We start from the raw sequence: 24081 nt of genomic DNA, 5'->3' as shown, positions 1-24081 counted from the left end.
GGGTAGGAGCTCAACCTTTGAGCAATGTGCCTGAGCTCAAGCCCAGCCCCCTCACAGATTGCTGTGTGGCCTCAGGCAAGTTACTGAACCTTTCTCAATTCAATGTGCTCATCTATAAAATGATGATGATAATAATGGTACCTGAATAGGGGTTTTGGAAGGATTGAGTAATGTAGTCCACACAGACAGCCTCCATGGGCACAAAGCAGGATGGAGAGAGCTTCTGCAGGGGCAAGTGGAAGATGCCCAGTGCCTTGCTGCTTAAAGTGTGGTCCTTACAACAGCAGCACTGGTACCACCTGGGAGCTATTAGAAATAAAATAGTTTGTTAATAGAGGTAAAGTAACAAGAGTTACCCAGATTAAGCATTATATAAATGTCATTAATGATGACAAGTTGGCATCCATAGAAGGCAAATCCAGCTGAGAACTTAATTCTTTTCATACCTCTTTCCAAATTGAGTTGCTTCTCCTTTCCTTGGGCTTCTTGTTAGTTTGGGGGCTTATTTGTTCTTTGACCAAACCATATCTCATCTTATCTCATCTGCTCCTCAACCAACAAACTGATTCTGTAGAAGGCACTTTTGATTTTTCATATTAGTTCCCTTCATAGGGGGTCACTACATCCCTTTTAGAACATAATATGATATACAGTAGATGTGGCATTTCAGATATTAGAGGGGGAAACATGGCTGATTCAATCAATGTTGGGGCAACTTGATAAACATTTGGAAAAACAAAGTTAAATCCCAACCTCATAACTTACACCAAAATAAATTCCAAATGATCTTAAAATGTCGAAGTAAAAAAATAAAATAAAATCCAACGATGAAAGTATTAGGTGAAAAAAACCCAGAAACTTTTACAGAAAAGATTTATCAATTTGACATAAAAACTTTTAAATTCTGTAAGGCCAAAAATAATATAAACTCAAAAGACAAGTCAGAAAGACATATTTGCAGATGACATTTTCCCAATATATGAATCAACAGGGAATAAACAGAAATAAAAATAGCCAAACTATTTGGATAGCTCCCCCCAAAAAGAGATATAAATGGTCTATAAATGTAGCAAAACATGCTCAACTTATCTACTTAAAATGCATGCAAACTAAACTTACTCCAAAATATTTCTTCACCTATCAGATTGGCAAAGATTAAAAAGGTTATTAATTACAGTGTTGTCTAGGATGTGAATAAACAGGCACTCTTACCTAGTTGGTAGGAATGCAAACTGATATGACCTCTTGGAAAGCAACCAGGTAACATTTATTTGAAATATTAATGTTCATATCCTTTTGACTCTGTAATTTCACATCTAAGAATTTATCTAACAGAAATAGATTCATAAGTGCTCAAGAGATAAGCTTACAGGAAGCTTATCATAGTATTGTATACAAAAGCAAAAAGTTGGGAACAACTCAAATATCCATTAATAGGAGATTATAAAGTAAGTACTGCACATTCATATACTACTATACCACAGGGTCGCTAACAAGGATGACATTAGCCACAGCAATCAGGCAAGAGAGAGAAATAAAAGGGATCCAAATTGGAAGAGAAGAGGTAAAAGTGACACTGTATGCTGATGACATGTTACTATATATAGAAAACCCTAAAAGGTCCACACAAAAACTACTAGAGCTGATCGAAGAATTCAGCAAGGTAGCAGGTTACAAGATTAACATTCAAAAATCAGTTGCAATTCTTTACACTAACGATGAATCAACAGAAAAAGAAAGTAAAGAAACAATTCCCTTTAAAATAGCACCCAAAGTAATAAAATACCTAGGAATAAACCTAACCAAGGAGGTGAAAGACTTATACACAGAAAACTATAAACCATTGATGAAGGAAATTAAAGAAGACTTTAAAAAATGGAAAGATATCCCATGCTCCTGGATTGGAAGAATCAATATTGTTAAAATGGTCACACTGCCCAAGGCAATCTACAGATTTAATGCAATCCCTATCAAATTACCCAGGACATAATGTCACAGAACTAGAACAAATCATAATAAAATTTATATGGAACCACAAAAGACCTAGAATTGCCAAAGCATTATTGAAGAAAAAGAAAGAGGCTGGAGGAATAACTCTCCCAGACTTCAGACAATACTATAGAGCATGGTATTGGTACAAAAACAGACATACAGACCAATGGAACAGAATAGAGAGCCCAGAAATGAACCCACAAACTTTTGGTCAACTAATCTTTGACAAAGGAGGCAAGAATATACAATGGAATAAAGACAGTCTCTTCAGCAAGTGGTGTTGGGAAAACTGGACAGCAGCATGTAAATCAATGAAGCTAGAACACTCCCTTACACCATACACAAAAATAAACTCAAAGTGGATCAAAGACTTAAACATAAGACAAGATACAATAAACCTCCTAGAAGAAAATAAAGGCAAAACGTTATCTCACATACATACATCTCAAAAATGTTCTCCTAGGGCAGTCTACCCAAGCAATAGAAATAAAAGCAAGAATAAACAAATGGGACCTAATTAAACTTATAAGCTTCTGCACAGCAAAGGCAACCATAAGTAAAACAAAATGACAACCTACAGAATGGGAGAAAATTTTTGCAAACGATGAAACCGACAAAGGCTTGATCTCCAGAATATACAAGCAGCTCATACGACTTAATAAGAAAGAAACAAACATCCCAATCCAAAAATGGGCAGAAGACCTAAACAAGCAATTCTCCAAGGAAGAAATACAAATGATCAATAGGCACATGAAAAAATGCTCAATATCACTAATTATCAGAGAAACGCAAATCAAAACTACGATGAGGTATCACCTCACACCAGTCAGAATGGCCATCATTCAAAAGTCCACAAATGTCAAATGCTGGGGAGGCTGTGGAGAAAAGGGAATCCTCTTGCACTGCTGGTGGGAATGCAGTTTGGTGCAGCCACTGTGGAAAACAGTATGGAGATTCCTCAAAAGACTAGGAATAGACTTACCATAAGACCCAGTAATCCCACTCCTGGGCATATATCCAGAAGGAACCCTACTTCAAAAAGACACCTGTGCCCCAGTGTTCATAGCAGCACTATTTACAATAGCAAAGACATGGAAACAACCTAAATGTCTGTCAACAGATGACTGGGTAAAGAAGAGGTGGTATATTTGTACAATGGAATACTATTCAGCCATAAAACTGACAACATAATGCCATTTGCAGCAAACTGGATGTTCCTGGAGAATGTCATTCTAAGTGAAGTAAGCCAGAAAGAAAGAAAAATACCATATGAGATTGCTCATATGTGGAATTAAAAAAAAAAGAGAAAACATAAATACAAAACAGAAACAGACTCATAGACATAGAATACAAACTTGTGGTTGCCAAGGGGGTAGGGGGTGGGAAGGGACAGACTGGGATTTCAAATTTTGTAGATACTGACAAGCATATTAGAATAAACAAGATTATACTGTATAGCACAGGGAAATACATACAAGATCTTGTGGTAGCTCACAGTGAAGAAAAGTATGACAATGAATATATGTATGTTCATATTTAACTGAAAAATTGTGCTCTACACTGGAATTTGACACAACATTGTAAAATGACTATAACTCAATTTAAAAGTGTTTTAAAAAAAAACAAGGATGACATTAATTCTAGATGCTTCACAAACAAATGTGCTTAAGATGTATCTTTAAGTCAGGAAAAGCACCTTGTAGATCTGTATGGATAGTATGATCCTCTTTTGGTAAAATATGTTAATATATGCAAAAGAAAAAACTCTAAAGAAATAGTCACCAAACCATTAACTGTATTTCATTTATTTCTGATGAGTGAAACTCCTTGGCCCTTCCATTTTCATTAAATTTGGTCCTTTTTTCAACAAATATTTATTGATCACCTACCGCTTGAAAGTCAGTGTACTAGATTCTAGGGATATGATGGTAAATACTCAGAGCCATTGATCTCAAGGAGCTTGCATTCCATATTTCTACAACATTGGAACTCCTTACAGCAAACATTATTATCTTACTAGGAAAAAGAAGTTAGACACTTTAAGGTAAACACATACTCTTCAGAGATTATTTTATTTCCACACCCTCCTTACCTCCTTTCCAATTCACTGCACTAGTCTCTGGTCCCCTCCCTCCCTGTTCTCTCTTCCAGTCTGTCTCTTCTCTTCTCCTGCAACCACCCAGATCACACCCAGTGTTTCTGCCCAACTTGTGGCCACACTTGTGGCCCATGAAGCTGTCAATGACACCCCCAAACTCTGACATCTTCTTCTGAATCGATGACAAAAGCTCACAGACCACCCTGCTCTGCAATCATGTGGGATTCCCTGGGGGTCAGGGGCTGTGTCCCTATCATCCAACACACATAATGCCTGGCATACAGAAGGCACTCAATTAACGTTGGTTGAACAGGGATTGTGTTGGTGATGGAAGTGCACTGCTCAGATCACCTTTCAAGATAACCTCCTGTGGGGAGAACAGTTGACCGGGAGCCTAGCTGCTACATCTTTGGATCCTCTGTACTATTCTTGTTGAGACTATATTTCCTTCCTCTGGTTTCTCCCAGTCAGGGACCAAAATCCACCCACTTCTGCCTGATGCAGGAAAATTTAGCAGAATCCCTTTGCCTGAGGACTCCCCGTAGGCCGGGCCAAGACATTCCCATAACGACAAGGCAGTCTGAAGCTCTTCCTACTCAAGCCTCCTCCCTTCCTACTCTATTTTCCCAGTTGTCAGACCTCCATGTGGGTCTGAAGGCTCACCTTCCCCTTTCCTCCTCCTTCCTCCCTTATCCTATACAAGCATTTCTCCCAGAAAAAACCATTGTGGCATTTGATTCTCAGAGGACCCAAACCAACACAGGGATCAATGAAAAAACACTGGAAAAGAGTTCATAAATAAGACTGTAGATTCTCTTGCAGAAGGGATTTACATACCAAGATGTGCTAGGTCCATTTCTCAAAACCTCTGTGCACACAAATCACCTGGGGATGGTGTTGAAATGCAGATTCTGGTTCAATAGGTCTGGGATGGACCCAAGTTGCTATATTTCTAAGAAGCTCCCAGAAGGTACTGATGCTGCTGACCAAGGACCACGGTTTGAGCAGCAAGGTGCTGGAATCTTTATTTGCCCCGCTGAGTCTCTCTCCTCCCTGCTCCAAACCCTGGGAGGCTGACCGTGAGGATGATCACATCAGCAGGCTCTGAACTCTGGCTAACAGTTGGGTTTGGCCAAGGAGGAGCAGTGGCAGGAGATCAGAGGGCCAGAGGAGGACGAGGTCAGAGGTTTTTATTCCTCTGGGGATTACTCCCTACTGGGTTGCCTGGGGTTGGCTGTGTCCCTCTATCAAGCTCCATTAACTCTTCTCAGGTAGATCGTTCCAGTTTTCTCTCTTGCTAAATTCCAGTAACTGCTCTCTCCCTTTCTCATTCAGGCCTGGGGTGGTAATGGCTCCCTACTGTTACTAGCCTCCGAGTACTGCATCATCCCTTGTAGCTCTTAGTATATCCTGCCCACATGTCTGTATTTAGTCCTTTAATAAACATTCCTTCCTTTCCTCAGCCAAGTGTGCCATCTGTTTCCTGCTGGGACCCTGACTGCTACAAGCAGGATTTTTTATAATAGCACAAAACTGGAAACAAGCTAATTGTGCATCATTTTAAAATGATTAAATAAATTATGGTACATCTGATTAATGGTGTTACATGCAACCATTAAAAAGGATGCAGTGGATCTATATTCACCTCCATGGAAAGATACCCAAGTCATTTGTTAAATGAAGGGGGTGGGGGCGTGGATATTCAGAATAGCATGCATAGCAGGAAACCATTCATTTAAAAAGTAAAATATGCATTGTTAAGGTTTGGATTGCAAGTGACAATCCTGCTCAAAACAAATCTAACCAAAAATAATGGGAGAGGATTCTCATCCCATCTCTTTCTATCACATGTCTCTGCTTTTCTGTGTGGTGGTTTCACTCTCAGGCAGGCTGTCTTCTAATGGGAACAGAGTGAGCCCCAGCCTGGCTTATGACATCCTAACAGCCAACAACTTCAGCAAAGAAGGCCTCCTTCCCATTTGTTTTAGCAAAAAATCCTGGGCTGAAGCAGTTGGAATGGGCTTGGACAGGTGCTAATCACTGAACACAAGAGCTGAAAGTTGGGGGGGAGGCTCCCCAGAAGAAAGAGGTGTCTCTTTCCCGAGTAGGAGAGGCAGGGCCAGTGTAAGCAATAGAGATCCACTCTAGAGGGACTATTTGTAGTAGACATCTGTTATCCTTTTTGGCTGCCCAACATCAGAACTCCCTTCCTCTCCTGGAGAGTCTTCTCCATCCGGGGCACCTACACTGGAGCCTACTTCCCACGTTACATGCTGAAAATGCCAGAAATACATTTTCCCAGGCTCCCTTTCTGCCAGGCCAAACTTTTGACCTGGCCAGGCCATTCAGATGTTCCCACCTCAGGCTCTGACTCTGAAGCTGGTGACACCTAAAAGGGCTCCATCCTGGTATAGTGTGCAGCCTGGCATGATTTGGGACATTGTTCCTGGTTGTGGGGCCTCCAGGGCTGGTTCTCTTGCCCTTGTGAGGTCTGTGAGCTATAAAAAACAAACAAACAAACAAACAACAAACAAACTTGTATTAAATCTTTCTGCTTAAATAATGCAGAGGGTTCATTTCTGTTGCTTACAATCCAGAAGCTTGATTAATGCCTATGTGTAGGTGTGCATGTTTGAATACGTATGAAATGTTTTTGGAAGGATAAAATAAATGCGAATCTCAGTTACCTACAGGAAGGAGAACTAGGAAAGTGGGGAAGGAGGGAAAAGAACTTTTGCTTTCACTTTATGCCCTTTTATACTGTTGGAATTTGTTTTGTTTTTACCGTGTACATTACTTTTACAATGAAATAACAAGTTAGTAAAATGTAAGATACCTGAATAAATAGAATAAGACAAGGAAGCAATTGCGCAGGATTTTCAAGGGAACAGTTCTTCATTAGACATTCAAAACCAAGTCATTCTCACCTCTACTGTGGTGAATGGGGCCAAATCTGGAAATGAGGGACAGTGTCAGGTACATGTGGTTTTATTGTGTTTTCCTTTATTGTGCTTCCCAGATATGTTGTCTTTTATAGACTAAAGGTTTTTGGCAATCCTGTTCGAGGAAGTCTATCAGCACCATTTTCCAACAGCATTTGCCCACTTTGTGTCTCTGAATCCCATTTTGGTAACTCTTGCAACATTTCAAACTTTTTCATTATTATTATATCTGTTATGGTGATCTGTGATCAGTGACCTTTGATGTTACTATTGCAGAAAGATTATGACTTGCTGACGGCTTAGATGATGGCTAGCATTTTCAGCAATAAAGTATTTTTAAATTAATGTATGTATGTATTTTTTAGACATGCACTATTGCACACTTAATAGATTATAGTATAGTGTAAACATAACACTTACATGCACTGGGAAACCCAAAAAATACCTATGTGACTTACTTTATTGTGGTGGTATGGAACTGAACCTGAAATATCTCCAAGGTATGCCTGTTCCAGTTCCAACATGGCCTAAGGGATTACTCTATCCCTGTAACTCACCTGCTCAAATGCTTTCCATGACTCTCCATTACTCACAGAATAAACAGAATAAATCCCTGGCACTGAATCATTTTGCAGTCTGAGCCCTGTGTACTTTAGAGACTTTTCCTCATCTTTACATTTCGCCTAGAAGACCTTTTCTTCCAGCCCTGCTGGCCCAGATCCCAAGGGCATTACCATCATCTTGGGTCTGTCAAAGTCATGACCCTTATTCCTTCCTCACCCACTCATCAAATTCTGTTCTGTATTATAATCCTGCACATGAGACTTAGTCATTTAATAGTCATGTACAGAACACCTACCGTTACATCTAGCTTCTTGCTAGGCTTTGGGGCCACAGCTGACAGTCTATGGAAACCAAATACTCTAGATCAGAATGTTAATATCTATTATCATGATGAGCATGTGGCGTAAGCTATTTGCTGGCAGGGCTGCTCTGGTTAGAATCTTTCTCTTTCCCTCTGCCTAGATTGCACTCTCTCCAAATGTCAGCATGACTCGATTGCTCAATTCCTTCAGGTCTCTGTGCAAATGTTACACTCTCAGTGACACCTTCTCCACCCAACCTATTATAAAATAACACACCATCCCCTGTCCCATTTACTTGGATTTATGCTATGTTCTATTTATTATCTTAATAACACTCATCACCATCTGACATACAAGTTACTTACTTGTTTGCGTGTTTACAGCCTGTCTCTTCCCCACTGTCAGGCCCAGGAAGGCAGGGATTTTATTTTGTTCCCTGAAGCTTCTCCAGCACCTAGAGTAATGCCTGGCACACAGTAGGCACTCAGTAGATATCTGTTCAGAATAGAAAGAGAACTGGACTAGATGTCAGAATACCCAGTTCCTAGTCAAAGCTCTCCTCATGTTTAGTCATGTGGCCTTCAGCAAGCTTCAGTTGCCTTCTCTGTAAATTGGGGGTGATCGTTTGGGGAGTGATCGTATGGGGATGATCAGCTTTCCCAAAGCTGACAGTACTGCTGTAAAAGATCAGAGTGGGTCCCAAACTTTAGCACGCCTCAGAATCACCTAAAGGGCTTGTTAAAATACGGATGGCTAGTCTCCACACTCGGTTTCGGAGATTCAGGTCTGCGGTGGGATGAGAAAATTTGCATTTGTAAAATGTCCCAGATGGTGCTGCTTCAAGAACCACTGGTGAAGAGAGATGAAAGTACAGAAGTTGCTTGTAGCCCTAACGCACATCCCAGGTAAGGACGGCACTGACGGCCCCGCAGGACATTTCTGGGTGGACAGAGTAGACCCATTCATTCCTTAATTCAGTCAAGGACTATTTAGGAAGCGCCGAGTAAGTACCGGGCGCTAGGGTTATCAGCGGCGCAAGTCACAGGCCAGGCCCCTGAGGCGGTGGACTCAGACCCCGGCCCAGTGGTCGGGAGCTCGCAGTGTGAGGAGGGCTGAGGCGGCCGCTCCAACCTCCGCACGGGACAGGAAGTCTCCGGAGCCGCCGGGAGGGCTGCAACCGGGGGCCGAAAAGGCAAAGGCGAACCCGCGAGCTCGACTGCGGACGCTGCTCGGAGCTTCCCGGAACCCGCTGTCCGGCCCTCGCTCCCCCCGACGCAGGCGATGGAGGCGCGCCCTGCTCCCGAGCGCGCGCCCAGCACACAGTAGGCACGCGGCCTTGCCCTCGGCGCGCGCCCGGCACACAGTAGGCGCGCGGACGGGCGGAAGGGGGCGCCGGCGCGCGGTATCCGGGGGCGGAGTCGGCGCGGCTGGCTGGGCAGACAGGCGCGGGCCGCGGGCCGCGATGGGCGAGGGCGGGCTGCCCCCGGCCTTCCAGCTGCTGCTGCGCGCCTGCGATCAGGGCGACACGGAGACGGCGCGGCGGCTGCTGGAGCCGGGGGCGGCGGAACCGGCGGAGCGCGGCGCGGAGCCCGAGGCCGGCGCGGAGCCGGCGGGGGCCGAGGCGGCCGGGCCCGGGGCGGCGGCGACGGCGGCCGGAGCTCCAGTGCCCGTGGACTGCTCGGACGAGGCGGGCAACACGGCGCTGCAGTTCGCCGCGGCCGGGGGCCACGAGCCCCTGGTGCGCTTCCTGCTGCGCCGCGGCGCTTCGGTCAACAGCCGCAACCACTACGGCTGGAGCGCGCTCATGCAGGCGGCCAGGTGAGGGGTCGGAGGCGCGGGGGGTCGGGGGGACCCAGGGTGGTGGCCAGCGGCCTCCGGGGCGCGGGAAGGCTCAGGTGGCCGGACCTGTCCGATGGCTCCCGCAAACGCTTCAGGAGGTAAAGAGTGAAGGACTGGTTAAGAGAGAGTTGGAATGGTAAACTTTGAGCAGCTTGGCATATGACGAGACGTGGACGCGCTTTTTAATAACGTAAAATTAGAATCTTAGAAACATTGGACTTTCAAAACAGAATCTGGGGACTGCAGATAGAATTGTAGAGACTCAGAACCTTGAAGATGTTCATTCATTCCTTCTTGCGATAAAGGTTTCCAAAGAACCTATCTGCCCACCCTAGCTTCACGTCCAGAATGCTTCGAGACCCACTGGAGCAGCTCATATGCCACTGAGCAGGCCAGGCAAAGGAACAGGCTTGACTGGGAAAGTTCGGGGAGCTCTGGGAGTAGCAGACCCAGTTTCGGGAGGTGGTGGAAGGTTTCTGGTAAGGATGATGTATATATTCAAGTGGAGACCCGAGGATGCCTGAGAGTTGACCAGGACAGAAGAAGGGGAAGGTGGGAAGGGGGTGATAGGAGGCCCATGCAAAGGTTGGCAGCCAAAGTGAAACAGGCAGTGGTAGGATTGCTAGAACAATGTTATGGCTGGGAGGGGTTGGGAGTATTGGGAGATGAGCCCTCTCTGGAAAGAGGAAGATGCCTGGTGGCAAGCTGAGAAAGGTGAGCTATCCTAAGGGCACTGGGGAGTAATGGGAAGTTCTAGGCAGGGCTAGTGACAGAATCAGATTTATGTTTGGAAAGATCACTATTGCTGCAGTGTGAGGATGGATTGGAGGGAAGGGCTAGAGTCAGAAAGGCTGGTTAGCAGGGGATTACCACAATACAGGAAGAAGTGATGGTGGCCTGGACCAGAGCAGAGACAGTGGTGGGAGGGCAAATTGATGAGTTTGAGCTGTACTCAGGAAGTAGGATGAACAGGACTTGAAAATCTGGTATAAAGAAACTGGTATACAGTGAAGTCTCTCAGTCCTGTCTGCCATCTATTTGGGTCCCACCCAGTTTCTTGGAGAAATTCCCAAAGGAGGGAACAGAAGTCACTTGTAATTTTGATGGCTGTTGCCAAACTGCTCTCCATACAGGTGTATTAGTTTCCTATGGCTGCTGTAACAATGTACTACAAAGCCAGCAGCGATCACATCACCCTGACCTCTGCTCTGTCATCACATCTTCTGACTCTTCTGCCTCCCTCTTCCACATTTAAAGGACCCTTGTGATTCCACTGAGCCTACCTGGATAATCACCCCATCTTAAGGGTAGCTGATTAGCAACCTTAATTCTACCTGCAAACTTAATTTCCCATTTGCCATGAGACCTAACATATTTACAGGTTCTGAGGATTGGGATGTGGACATCTTTGGGGAGCCCATTATTCTGCTGCACACAATAGGAGTGCCAGTTTACCCTCCCAGCAGCAGTATATATAAGGGCCTGGTTTTCTGCAGCCTTTCCAGCAGAGTATATTATCAGACTTTTGGATTTTTGTGTCTGATGAATGAAAAATATCTTCGAGTGGCTGTGATTTGCATTTGTTAAACTGAGTGAAGTAAAACATCTTTCCATATGTATGAGCCATTTGTTTTTCTGAAAGGCATTGAAATCACAACAGTCTTACCCAGAATCTTCCCATTGTGACACAATAATATTTTCTTTCTGAGTTATTTTCTAAGTGTTACAGAGTTGTTCTAATTTGTATTGCTGGCAAATTTTTATTCTGCATCATTTTCAAATATGTCATTTTCAGCTGCTGTGTGATATTCCATCCATGGGATGGTACTGTGGTTTGCCTAACTGTTCTTTAGCCCTTGGGCATTTATTTCAATCTATAAGCACACTTTGGGAACACATCCCAGTTGTAACATTCATGCTGCTCATTCACATGGATTAATGCAGTGTTTTATAAACCGATCATTGTGTTGGGACCCTTTGTCTTAAGACACCTGATTTCTTGCCTGGAGCAGTATGGAATGACCATAAAGCTTTTTGGGCTATGGACCTTTCTTCTGAGGTTCCCTATCTCTCTTAGTGGCCCCATCCACTCTTCCAGGCTTTAAAACTCCAGGTAACTCTTCAGCCTAGAACCTGTCTGTGCCATAACCTCTCTTGAATCCATACCCTCCTCCTTCCCCTCTGCCTTAGTCCCGGCCACGCGTTTGTAGTGGCCTCCCACTGCACTCCCTTCCTCCAGGTGTGCCTTCTGTAATCCATCCTCCGCAGAGCTTCCATATCTTTCTCAAATGAATGTTTGTCTGTGCCCCTCCTGCAATGGCTTCCCTAGTCAGAGCTCTTAGTGTGGCATTTGAGGCTCTCACATTTGGACCTCTCCCCAGTTTCTCTCTTCTCCTTTCCCCCGGATTTCCTAAAGTCAGGCCAAGATGATTTCATCCAGGCCTTCTTTGTGTTTCCCTGCATGTTTATTTTATTTAGACTTAACACTTATTGAGCAGTTACTATGTGCCAAGACTATTATCTCCACTTTACGGATGAGAATTTGAGATTACAAAATTTGCTCCTGAGAATACAGCTAGTCAGCAGATTTGGAGAGTCTGCTTGCAGAGCCCTGACCATAACCACATACAGGAAGCCCCTTCCTTCCCTTCTCTCAGTGAAGCCCCCTTCTTCCTCCCAGCTTAGCTTCTTCTGGAAAGCCTGCCATGATATCCCTCCATTCTCTGGTCTCTCAGCCCTGGGCAGGCCTCTGCCGGCATGCCCACCACTCCATGTTAGAGCTGGTTGCCTTTGTCAGTAGCACCCAAACCTGGCCGCACATGAGAATCACTGAGATGCTTTTCCAAATCAGATCCTGTGTTCCCTTTCTGGAATTGTGATTCAGAACACCTGAGAGGAACAGGAACTCTGAGCAGAGGCTCCCCAGCGATTCTCCCACAAGGTAGGTTTGGGAGCCACTGATAGAGGGAGCCCTTAGTGAGCCCCTGAGGGCCTGGCTGAGCGAGATTTATGTCTGCAGCACCTGATATGCTTCAGGGTATCTGAATGATGCTGATCACCAATTTTTGCTGTTAACCAACTTCTGCAGGATGGTCAAAGTTATCTGGTTAATTTCACCTAATTAATTTCTGTTAATCTTGATGGTGTAGGAGACTCAGAAGAATGAACCTAAACTCTGTTAACCAATAATTTAAATTTTAAGAGGATTTTCCTTGTTCTCTACAATTTGGTATTGTAAAAAGAGCTAGAATTTGTGATCCAAGTGTCCTGACTTTGTCACTTGCAAATCAAGAAGCTCTGGACTAATTATGTTCCTCTTTATTCCTCCGTTTATCTTACAAGTGCTCTTTTGGGAGCGTTAGCTTTGACATACTCTTTAATTCACTCCTATGAGACTATGGTAGAATCTGACAGTCTGGTGAGAGGATGAGAATTAACTCTCAGCCTTTAGCTGAGCCCTGGCAGGGCCTGGTACTTTAAAATGTATTGTCCTTCTGTTTGTGATACTGACCACCTGTGCTCAGATGTCACCTTTGTGCTGGGTTGTGCTAAAGCTTTCTGTTGCTGAATCCATATCAAAAGCTCAGTGTTGAGGAATAACATGTAGGGAGACTTCCTAAAGGATACACTGTCTGTCTATCCCTTGGATCAGGACGGCCAAACACATGGCTGTGTGCTGACACGTTCCAGTCTTGTGCTTTTCTTCCCTGAATCTAAGATATGCCTCAGAGTAAGTACCTCAAGGTGGTGCTCCTGGCAGCTGCCACTTTCGGTGCAGTGAGCATCTGTTTATCATCCCAGCTCTCTGTATTCCAAAGCATCATTGGATTGGGCCAGGCCATGAGAGGCCCTGTGCCTGGACTGCAGTTTGGTCTCTTGTGGGTGTTTTAGTATCAGAGATGGTTACATTCATGTTTTCTCCTATTCAAGCGATAACCTTTATTGAGCACTTACTTGGTGTTGAGCACTGTGCTAAGTGTTTCAAATGAATTAACTCACTCAAGCCACACAAAACCTTAGGAAGTAGGTACTATTCCCCACTTTACAGATCAAGAATTGAGGCTCAGAGAAATTAGGTCATTTGTCCAAGGCTGCGCAGCTAGTAAGTGGCAGAGTCAGATTCACACCTAGGCAGGTGGCTCCAGAGCCTGTGGTCCCAGCCTGTGCTCCCAGCCTGAAACCTGTAACTGACCATTCTCCTTTTGGTGTTGGCCACAAGGAAACCAGTCTCCAAATTTACCAGCCACTAGAGGGACAGGTTGCATGGTGTTTGCTTTGGCTCTAACTTCACCCTTGGCTTCCTTACTTTCCTTCTTCTGCCCTTCAGTTTTCCGCCTGCCAGCGTGGCAGAGCTGGCCTCTCAGCCCAGTACTTTGAGAGTGGGTGTGTGTGCCAGGTCTTTCAACACAGGTGTTATTTGCTGAAATTAATTGGTAATTGGAGCAGCTGCCCAGAGAGCCCTGAGCTTCCCCATCTTCAGTAATTACCTATTAGAAACTTAGCATCCATGAAATTATCTCAGCCTTCATTGAATCCTTTTATATTTTCAGCCTAATTAAGTGACCTCTTGGGCTGCTCATGAATTCAGAAAGCATCCCAAATGTCAGCATTTCTGCTCACATTCAGCCGTTTTTCTCCTCTGTGACTTTGTTATGCCAGAAGAACTGGGGTTTGGGATTTTAGGGTCTTGGTTCAAGTTTTCGGCTGTATCACTTCCAAACTGAGAGGCTCTGGATTATTGCTTTCTATTCTACTCTTCAGTTTCCTCCTCTGTGGAACAGGCATTATCATTTTATCTTAGGGTGTATTAAGATCCAATGAGTTCGTTTGTATCATTTTTATTAGATTCCACATATAAGTGATATACGATATTTATCTTTGTCTGACTTCACTTATGATAATCTCTGAATCCACCCATGTTGCTGCAAATAGCATTATTTCATTCTTTTTATGGCTGAGTAATACTCCATTGTATGTGTATACCACATCTTTATCCATTCATCTGTCTGTAGACATTTAGGTTTTTTCCAAGTTTTGGCTATTGTAAATAGTGCTTCTATGAACATTGCAGTGCATGTATCTTTCTGAGTTAGAGTTTTCTCTGGATATATGCCCAGGAGTGGGATTGCTAGATCATATGGTAAGTCTATTTTTAGTTTCTTAAGGCACCTCTCTATACTGTTCTCCATTTACATTCCCACCAACGGTGTAGGAGGGTTCCCTTTTCTCCACACCCTCTCCAGCATTTATTATTTGTAGACTTTTAAAACAGAAATAGACTCACAGATATAGAAAGCAAACTTATGGTTACCAAAGGGGTAAGGGGGAAGGGATAAATTTGGAATTTCGGATTAACAGAAACACACTAATATATATAAAATAAACAACAAGGGCCTACTGTATAGCACAGGGAACTATATTCAATATCTTGTAATCACTTAAAATGGAAAAGAATCTGAAAAAGAATATATATCTATATCTCTATATATTGATATGTAACCGAATCACTTTGCTGTATACCTGAAACATTGTAAATCAAGTGTACTTCAATGAAAAAATTAAAATTAAAAAAAAAGATCCAGTGAGATAAAAACATGACAGTACCCCTGTTATCTGCTGTTAGGGATTATGCTAGATTTTAACCTCATGCTTGATGGCTAAAAGTGTAGTCTTTTCAAGTTGTCTGCTCCAGTGGAGGATATACCAGTTCTTCAGCTGCTTCCATTGCCTGTCTCTGTACCATCCTCTACTTGGTTATGCCAATTGTTTATTCACTCATTCATTTGATAGAATTTACTGAGCTCCACTGTGGGTCAGCCAAAGTCAGCCACTTTGGAGAGGGCACAGTCTAACAGGGAGACACAGTTGTAGAAGGAGGACTCTGGTCCATCAGTAGGGGTGAGGACAGGAATTGCGGGTGCTCAAGCGAGGGGCACCTCAGCTGGTGTGGGGGCTGGTCTGGAAGCTGCTCAGAGGAGGCGAGATCTAAGCTGAATCCTGCAGCAGGATAAAGGGTGTGCTTCATAGACAAGGACAGGAGGGTACTGTGGTGGGAAAGGCAGGATGGCAGTGGCGTGGGAGGAGTGTAATTGGTGAGTGCTGGTGAGCATGGCCAGGTACAGTGTGGGAGTTGGGAGGAAACGAGGTTGACAAAGTTGGCAGGCCTTCCTGCTGAACAGTGGGAACATTGACCATCAGATTTAGGTTTGGGGAATATTAGCGTGGAGGAGGGGCAGGAAGGAACAAGGTAGGGAGACAGGTTGGGGTTGCAGCTATCTGCATTTGAGTTTATTTCCATCTGACTTGCATTCTGTCTGCTCTTGGAGAAGAGGCTGGACAGGCCAGTCCTCCTGCAGCTGGGGGAGCCAATTTACGAAGCTCTCACCCCGTGCTCCGCAGACCAACTGACCCGGTACTGTTAAGGTTCATGTCCCAGAAGGTATTTGTAAGTTCAGACCAGAGTTCAGCCTTGGCTCTGGTTCCACAGAAAGGAGGGAGGCCCTGGGATTTTAGATGAGGGACAAAGCCCGCTTCCAGAGAGGAGGGGAGCGCAACAAGAGATTGATTGCAGGTTCAGGCGTCATGCAGGCGTTATGGTCCTGTAAAAGCTGGCACCGCCAGCCCCTCTCTTCTTGTTTTTTTTTCCTTTTAGTCTAAGGCTCCTTACATTTCTGAGCCCAGAAAGAGTGCACCAACAGGAAAACACTGCAAAACAGAACTCTTCTGCCCTCTGGCGGCAAAAGAAGGAAGAGATTTTGCTGGGAAGAGGCATCTGTTTTCCTCTTCCTGGTATTAGAGTTGGTGGGTGCTGTCTGTCTCCCCAGTGTCCCAGCTCAGGCTACACAGGGAGAGTCTAGCCCAGGCCAGATTCTCAGTCACCAGCAGGGGACATTCCAGCCAGCAGGCGGCAGAAGGCCTCTGGCCAGAGGTGTCCCAGCCCCTCTCTGCTGACCACAGCTACGCCACTCCTCTTGGCAGGGGGTCAGCTGTCTCATCTCAGAGGACCTTCTGTGCATGTGGTTTGGGGCTGGGGAGGGACATGAGTCAGACATGGGTCCTGCCCGTGGGGGATCAGAGCACAGGCAGAAAGGCAGCTTACCTTACCGGGCACTGAAGCAGAATCAGTTTATCTCCCTGAGATGTAGGAAAGCAGCATGGTGTGGGGGAAAGTGGGAGGGCAGGCAGGATTCGGACAGACCTGGGTTCTGACCCTGTCACTGACCTTGGCACACTGTGTAATATAAAGTGTTTAATGATTACAACAATCATAGCTAACGTTTATGTGGCGCTTCCTTTGGCCAAGCACTGTCCTAGGTGCTTTATATGTATTATATGTTTATACATGTTAACTCATTTAATCCTTAGTGGCCTTTGAAATAGATATAATTACATCCCCATTTTAGAGATGAGGAAATGAAGGCACCAAGACGCCAAAGTTCTTTCTCCAGGTCATGCGGCTGGTGTGTTGGGAACTAGACAGGGCAGTGGCTCACCTCTGTGATGGCGTATATGCGGGGCCAGCACAGTGCCTGGCTCCAGAAGAAGACCTTTCATTATAAGCAGCTATTACAATTTTAATAATGAACGATTCAATAATTAATAACTTAATGATTAATAATTATAATTGTAATTACCGAACTGTCTTCTTACTGATTCTCCATCTTCCTGGCAGATTTGGGCATGTGAGTGTGGCACACCTCCTCTTGGATCACGGGGCTGACGTCAATGCCCAGAACCGGCTGGGAGCCAGTGTGCTGACTGTGGCCTCCCGGGGTGGCCACCTGGGTGTGGTGAAGCTGCTTCTGGAAGCTGGTGCCTTCGTGGACCACCACAAACCCTCAGGCGAGCAGGCAGGGGACAGCAGGGATGAGCTACTGGACATCACGGCCCTGATGGCTGCCATCCACCATGGTCATGAGGCTGTGGTGCGTCTGCTGATGGAGTGGGGTGCAGACCCCAACCACACGGCCCGGACCGTGGGCTGGAGCCCGCTGATGCTGTCAGCACTCATTGGGAGGCTTGGTGTGGCCCAGCAGCTGGTGGAGAAGGGGGCCAACCCTGACCACCTCAGCGTGCTGGAGAAGACTGCCTTCGAGGTTGCCCTTGACTGCAAGCACAGGGACCTTGCGGACTACCTCGACCCGCTCACCACCGTCAGGCCCAAGACAGGTCAGGCTGTGCCACCACTAACCTACCCCACCCCCGCCATGGCTTCACAAATTATGTTTAAAAGGCGAAAGCCAAGGGTTGCCCAAGTAGAAGGGCATGTGGCAGTCCGAGCCCAGCCTGCAGGGTGGTGGGACTTAAGATGTGCCGTGTGAAAGAATCAGGTGGGAGTGCTGCGCCCTGCTATTCCCGGCCTGCCCTCCAGAGAGTGATTTGGTAGTTCTCAGGAGAGCCTGGAAGCCCATCTAGCAAGTCCCCTCCTTCCTAATCAGATGGTTCTGATGCGGGAGGTTCTGGGATCCCTCTAGGATAGGGATCAGCAAACTTTTTCTGTAAAGGGCCAGATAACAAATATTTTAGGCTTTGTGGGCCGTGCAGTCTCTGTGGAAACCACTCAGTTCTGCTAAAGTGAAAGCAGCCTACGTAATATGTCAATGAGCGGGTGGGGCTGTGTTCCGGGAAAACTGTAATTCTCAAAACAGGCGTAGGGGCAGATTGGCCCAGGACTGTGGTTTGCCAGCCCCTGCTCTAGAACAGTGTGCCTGACCTCAGCTGCCAATGACCAGTCCTCAGAGACTAATTAATATAAAATTTAGCCCACTTTCGAGTTGTGTTTTTTCAACATCTATTAGTGCATCTGTTTCTTTTTCCTTTTTGCCATCTTTCTGGCATTTAAGGGATGTCAAACAATCCAGATCTGCCACAGGACATACCATGTTTCTAAACCTCTAGTTCATCATGTGCAGTAGAGCCATGAAATGCAGAGTCACGCACAGCCTCGGGGCTCTGTCTGCGATGGGTCTGATTTCAGTGGAGGGACTGAGACAGCCCAGGCTGTAAGGTTGGGCTGCAGCATATGAGCATCTGGGGCTGAAAGGTAAAAACTGAAAGAAAGTGTAGGTCTTCAGACAAATTGGCCAAAAAAACTTGAAAGTGTTGAAAAGTTTCATACCATCCAAAGAACATGCAATAGTCCTGTAAATCAATTCAAAAAAAATTCAAATGGCCAATTAAAAAATCCCATCAATCAAAAGATGCTGCACATTTGGGAAATGCTTTTTAGAAATACACTGTCTGGTCAGAACAACTCTAAAATAAACATGTTGAAAAACCATGTAATGACAGAGATGGCAAAAATGACCAGGACACTGAAACAGAAAGGAAAAAGAAGTAAAGTTTAGGAAAACCTCTCTGAAGCTGGGAGACCTCTTTGTGCAGATTGGGAAACTGAAGTCCAGAGAGGAAGAGAGGCTAGTCAAAGGTCACACACCTGTTAGAAGCTGAGTGACAGAAGGTGAGGAAGAGCACTGGCATGTGAGTCTGCCCATTTCCAGCACTTGTAGGGCCTCTGGGAGCTGGGCACGCTTGTAACTCTTGTGAACTTTTGTTTGCTTCGCATGTAAAATGGGGTTAATGACAACTACCAGGTGGCCCTGAGCAGAAGATATGTTGGCTTCTGGCTTGTGAGGCCCTCGGCGCAGAACGTAGCTGATCCTTGTTAGGTCCTGGGGAAGAGTTGCAGTTAGAAATTAGGGCTCAGGTCTCACCCAGGGTCTATTCCTTGACCCAGGGCTGTTGCCCTCCTTTAAACGCGTTTGAGCATTTGTGTTTGTAGCTGGGATGGAGAAGAGAACTGGCTTCTCATGTGCCTGCAAAGCCCACACGCACGGCATGCAGACCCTTACCTCACTTCCCGGTGCTCACCCATGTTGCGGGTGAGGGAAGTCAGCGCTGAGCGACTTGCTCAAGGCCTCCGCCTGGAAGTGTACAGTTCACGACTTGTGCCCCACCTGGATGCTGGGGTCTTAGCTCCCCACGTGCCTCTTAGGGGTTGGCCTGGCACCCTGGGAAGGTGATTTCCTCATCTCAGACATGGTGGTGGGTATGCCCAGGGTCACCCTCTACCTGGATCAACCCTGCTTTGCCTGTGCGGCCGAGGGGCTTGGGGCCAGCTGCCTGCCCTCGCCAGCCTCCCATTTCATCGTCCCTAAGTTGGGGACGGGGATACCCCCGCCTCATCCCAGCCCAGAGGGAGCGTGGGAGAGATGCTGGCAGCTGCCGTCACCCTTTTCCTGTTGTCATATTTGACGGGATCGGTCTCAGTTCCCAGCAGATTTCTCCACTGAGCAGACCTGGGTGTGAGGCTCAGCTCCCCAACTTGGAGGCTGAGTGGCCTTGGGTGTGTTCATTGTCCCTCCGGGGCTCCAGTGTCCTCTTTCATAAAACAGCCGGAATAAATGCACTTATCTTGTGAGGTTCTGTGAACAATAATAAAATAATGCCTGTGAAATGTGTGCCCCAGTGCCTGGTACATAGACAGTGCTCAGTGAATGGAAGCTACTAGATGTATTTTTATTGACCATGCGTCCATTCCGTTATTCTGCAAGTATTTGTTGGGTCCCTACTATGTACCAGGCACTGTTCTAGGCAGCAGTGAACAAATCAGACCCCGTCCCTGCCCGTGAGGACCTTGGCCTCTATAGAGGAGACAGGCCAGAAACAGGAAATAAGCATATTAAATACAATAAATTACGTAGTTTGGTAGGTGGTAAGTACTGTGAGGGGGAAAGAAAACCAACAGGGGCGAGGTGAGGGTCTGGGAGCAGTGGGCTGGGGTGATGCAGGCCACCATGTGAACCAGGGCGGCTGGGGGTCCCCCTTGGGGAGGTGAGAGTTCAGCTGACTTACAGGAACTGAGATGGGACAGCAGCCAGGGCAAAGGCTGAGTTACTGTTAATGACAGACTGTTAAATAACATCACCCCTAGCTCTTTTTGTCAGATGCCAGGGTATCTGGCCTCAGAGACCCCAGCGCCCTCCCTGGCATTAGCTGCAGGACCTGGCACCCTTGAGGCTGTACCTGTCATTGTGACACCCTCCCCACCCCCACTGCAGTTGTTTCTTGGGCCGTGGCGGGTCCCAGAGCTGCTCAGATACAGATGCAAAAACTGGAGTGTGGAGTGAGAAGGGGTCACTCGACGTCAGGCTCAGCTGCCCCAGCTTCCTGGGGCCACACTGGGCTGCCAGTGATCCATTTGTACCAGATGGTTGCTTAGCAGCCAACACCAGGGTCAGGTGACACGCTCTTTTCTGTCAAAGGGTCTCAGCATGAGAAGACCCTGGCCCACAGCAAACCAGTTTCTTCAACACGTAAGGGAACAAGACCTGTTTTTTAAAACCAAGATGCAGAATCACTTCTTGATAGTACTTCACAGGCAAAATTAGGCACTTGGTGCCATGGCCCTGTCGACACTTCCCTGGAAGAGCCCGGGCGTTAACCACCCTTTCTGGGGTGGGTGCTAGTCTCTAGGAAGATAACAAAAATTGCTCTTCCGAATAGAGCCTAAGACTTTCTGAAGCATTTTTCCACCTATATTACCCACCCCTGCAACTACCACGTGGTCCCCACGTTAGCGTGGTGTCCCCATGTCAGCAATGAGGAGACAGATCACTCTGGAAACATGCACTCAAATTTGGACGCCCTGACTCCAGACTCAGTGCTCCTTGTGCCATACCTGCAGCTTCCTCCCAGCTGCCTGAGGGGGCTGATCTGGACCAGGAATTTGGCCCTGGGGTCCCAGGTTTCCTCTTGCTCCATCCCCCAGATTCAGTCAAAGGAAGTCCAATATTCAGGCATCAGGGAGGAAACTGGTCTCAAGGATGTCTGCTTTCTGATGGGAGGGAGCAGGGTCCCCACTAGCTCAAGCTTCAAGGAAAGTGACTGGAAGAGCCGATGAGGGAGGGGCCAGCAAGGCCCAGGAGACACCTGGTGGGCAGCCGCCTGCAGGGAGCTGCATCAGAATCATTCACATGGCTGCTTATTTGGGAAGGAAAGCAGATGTTAACATTGGCTCTTCTGGTGGCCACGAGCGTGACCTCCCCTGGGCTTAGCTGCTCAGTGTCTCCGGGGTCCTCTGCTCTGGAATTACTTCATTGTTGTACGTTTATTTTTTAGAAGAAAAGAATCATTGTTCCTTTAAAAAATTTTTTTAAACATTTTTTTATTGAGTAACAGTCATTTTACTATGTGTCAAATTCCACTGTAGAGCACAATTTTTCAGTTATACGTGAACATACATATATTCATTGTCACATTAAAATTTTTTATAGGAATCCAGATTTTTCCAAGAGTATACTTTTCCATTATATCTGAGAAAGGACATCCCAGTGTTTGCAATACCTAAAAATGACTGCTTAATGAGTTGTGGGATCAGGAAATTGTCTGCTCATTCATGTTTCCTCGGCCAAATGACCTCCCACAGTCTGCGAAACATTTTCAGACACTCTGACAGTAAACCTTCCAGAAGGGCTGCTGGAATCATCTGTCACGTAGATCTCTGATGAGATTGCTTGTGAGAAGTAGATCATTTTTAAAGCTAAGCTCAGTGGTTACAACCTTGTGACTTTTCTGTTCTATTAAATCCTTCTGTGGTTAACTTTTAAAATCTTTGTTTACCCAGATGAGGAGAAAAGGCGACCTGATATTTTCCATGCATTGAAAATGGGTAAGCACTTTAGAAAATCTTTTTGGATATTTAAGAATACAGCGCCGTAGTCTCCCAACCTAACATTTATAGTCCTTTTCAAGGCCGCCCAGAGTATTTGAGAAAGAAACAGGCATTTTGTTGTTTCCTGACTCTGTAGTTTTACCCAGGGAGGGTCAGATCCTGGAGGCTAGTAGTTACTATGGTGCTTTACACACAGGTTCCAGACTGTTCTCTCAGACCCCCCTCCACCTCTCCAGCTAAACCCTTTGGCTATGTCGTGGCTTTTATCCACCTCTAGAATGCATGGCTGCTCACCTACCCACTCCGTTCTCTTTGTAATGGAGAACTATTTAGCCTAAAGTTTCCTCTCCTGAAATAGACTCCATCTCCAGGAAGTCCTCCCTGATCCTCACCTCCCAGGGAGCCCTGAGCTCTCCTTCTGCATGTGCATTGCCCTTCATCATCACTGTTCTCTTAAGATGTCAATGACACTCTTTAAGTAAAGCTGTTTGTGTGCTTGCCTCCACCCCTTGTAGACTGAAGGGTTTGAGTGGGGGCTACGTCTGACTCATCTTTGTAGCCCCTTTGATGCCTGGCAGCCCAGTGCAGAGGCAGGCTCAGCACGTTGGTTACATGAAACTGCTGGGTAAATAAACCTGTGGTTTATTTAAGACTCCTACTTCTGTTTGCAGGGAACTTCCAGTTGGTCAAAGAGATTGCCGACGAAGACCCCAACCACGTGAACCTGGTCAATGGGGATGGGGCGACCCCACTGATGCTGGCAGCTGTCATGGGGCAGCTGCCTCTGGTGCAGCTACTGGTGGAGAGGCATGCCGACGTTGACAGGCAGGACAGCGTGCACGGCTGGACGGCCCTCATGCAGGCCACCTACCATGGGTCAGTGCCAGCTCCACTCCCTCACGGCTAAGATAGCATTCCTGATGGGTTTCTGGTCCTGAGGTGCCCCAGATAAGCCCCACGGTTGTGAAGATGTTGAGACATGCGAAAAAGACTAAAAACAGCACAGGCTCATTCTGTCCTGCGTTCCCCCCCTCTCCGTGTTCAGATCTCCTGATACCTCAGCACAGAATTTCACCAGTGGCCGTGAGAAACCAGGCAGCAGGAAGATTTTATACTGAAAAATGTTTCTGTTGGTTGATTTTGGTCGAGCAGAGAGATTGGTTCTTTTGGAGTTTCACATTGTTGTGCAGAGGCCCCCTTAAATTTTCCCCACTGGAAATGACCATCAGCCATTCATACCACTGGCTTCTCAGAGACGTTGTCCAATAGTGAGACTTGTCCTAACCCTCATTTTGATTAAGTGTCAGTGTTGACTGGTGCCTTGAATCCCTTCTCATCTAGTCACCCAACTGCCCTCCTTGATGCCTCCTCTTTGGGGTGGGCTGACCAAGAGGCAGGAATCTGCACACAGTCTTAACCCTGCTAAGTGATCTGATTCCAAATGAGGAATTCGGGTGATCAGAGCACTTTCCTGCATCCTCTTGAAGTGTTTTGTTTCCTCATGTGATGAGCCTCAGACTTCCACATCAAACTCCTTGGCTTGCGGGAGGCTTCGTGTTCGAGCTGCAGGGGTCCTGATGGGGTGGGAGGTCCTTGGGGCCAGTGGTTTTTGGGCAGAGCCCTTGGGTTTCATCTTGTTCGTGAAAGGAGCACTTGGGCTTTGATTTCCAT

The 24081-nt window shown here is 46.2% G+C and overlaps 1 protein-coding gene across 4 annotated transcripts in view; it reads left to right on the top strand.

Annotated features, from left to right (window-relative positions):
- Positions 1 to 9282: 9282 nt before the first annotated feature.
- ANKS6 (ankyrin repeat and sterile alpha motif domain containing 6) overlaps positions 9283 to 24081 on the top strand; it is a 52326-nt gene continuing 37527 nt past the window's right edge. For 3 of the 4 annotated variants that reach the window (XM_032478059.1, XM_032478058.1, XM_032478061.1), the window contains exons 1-4: positions 9283 to 9716; positions 17410 to 17906; positions 22363 to 22407; positions 23082 to 23286. In XM_032478059.1, the coding sequence (XP_032333950.1) occupies positions 9361 to 9716; positions 17410 to 17906; positions 22363 to 22407; positions 23082 to 23286 (1103 nt within the window). In that variant the 5' untranslated portion in view covers positions 9283 to 9360. The remainder of the gene's footprint in view (positions 9717 to 17409; positions 17907 to 22362; positions 22408 to 23081; positions 23287 to 24081) is intronic. The other variant, XM_032478060.1, reaches the window with a different exon arrangement.

This window comes from Camelus ferus, chromosome 4 (genome assembly GCF_009834535.1).
Source record: "Camelus ferus isolate YT-003-E chromosome 4, BCGSAC_Cfer_1.0, whole genome shotgun sequence".
In the NCBI taxonomy this organism is placed as follows: Eukaryota; Metazoa; Chordata; class Mammalia; order Artiodactyla; family Camelidae; genus Camelus; species Camelus ferus.
This window is presented reverse-complemented; position numbering and strand designations above follow the sequence as displayed.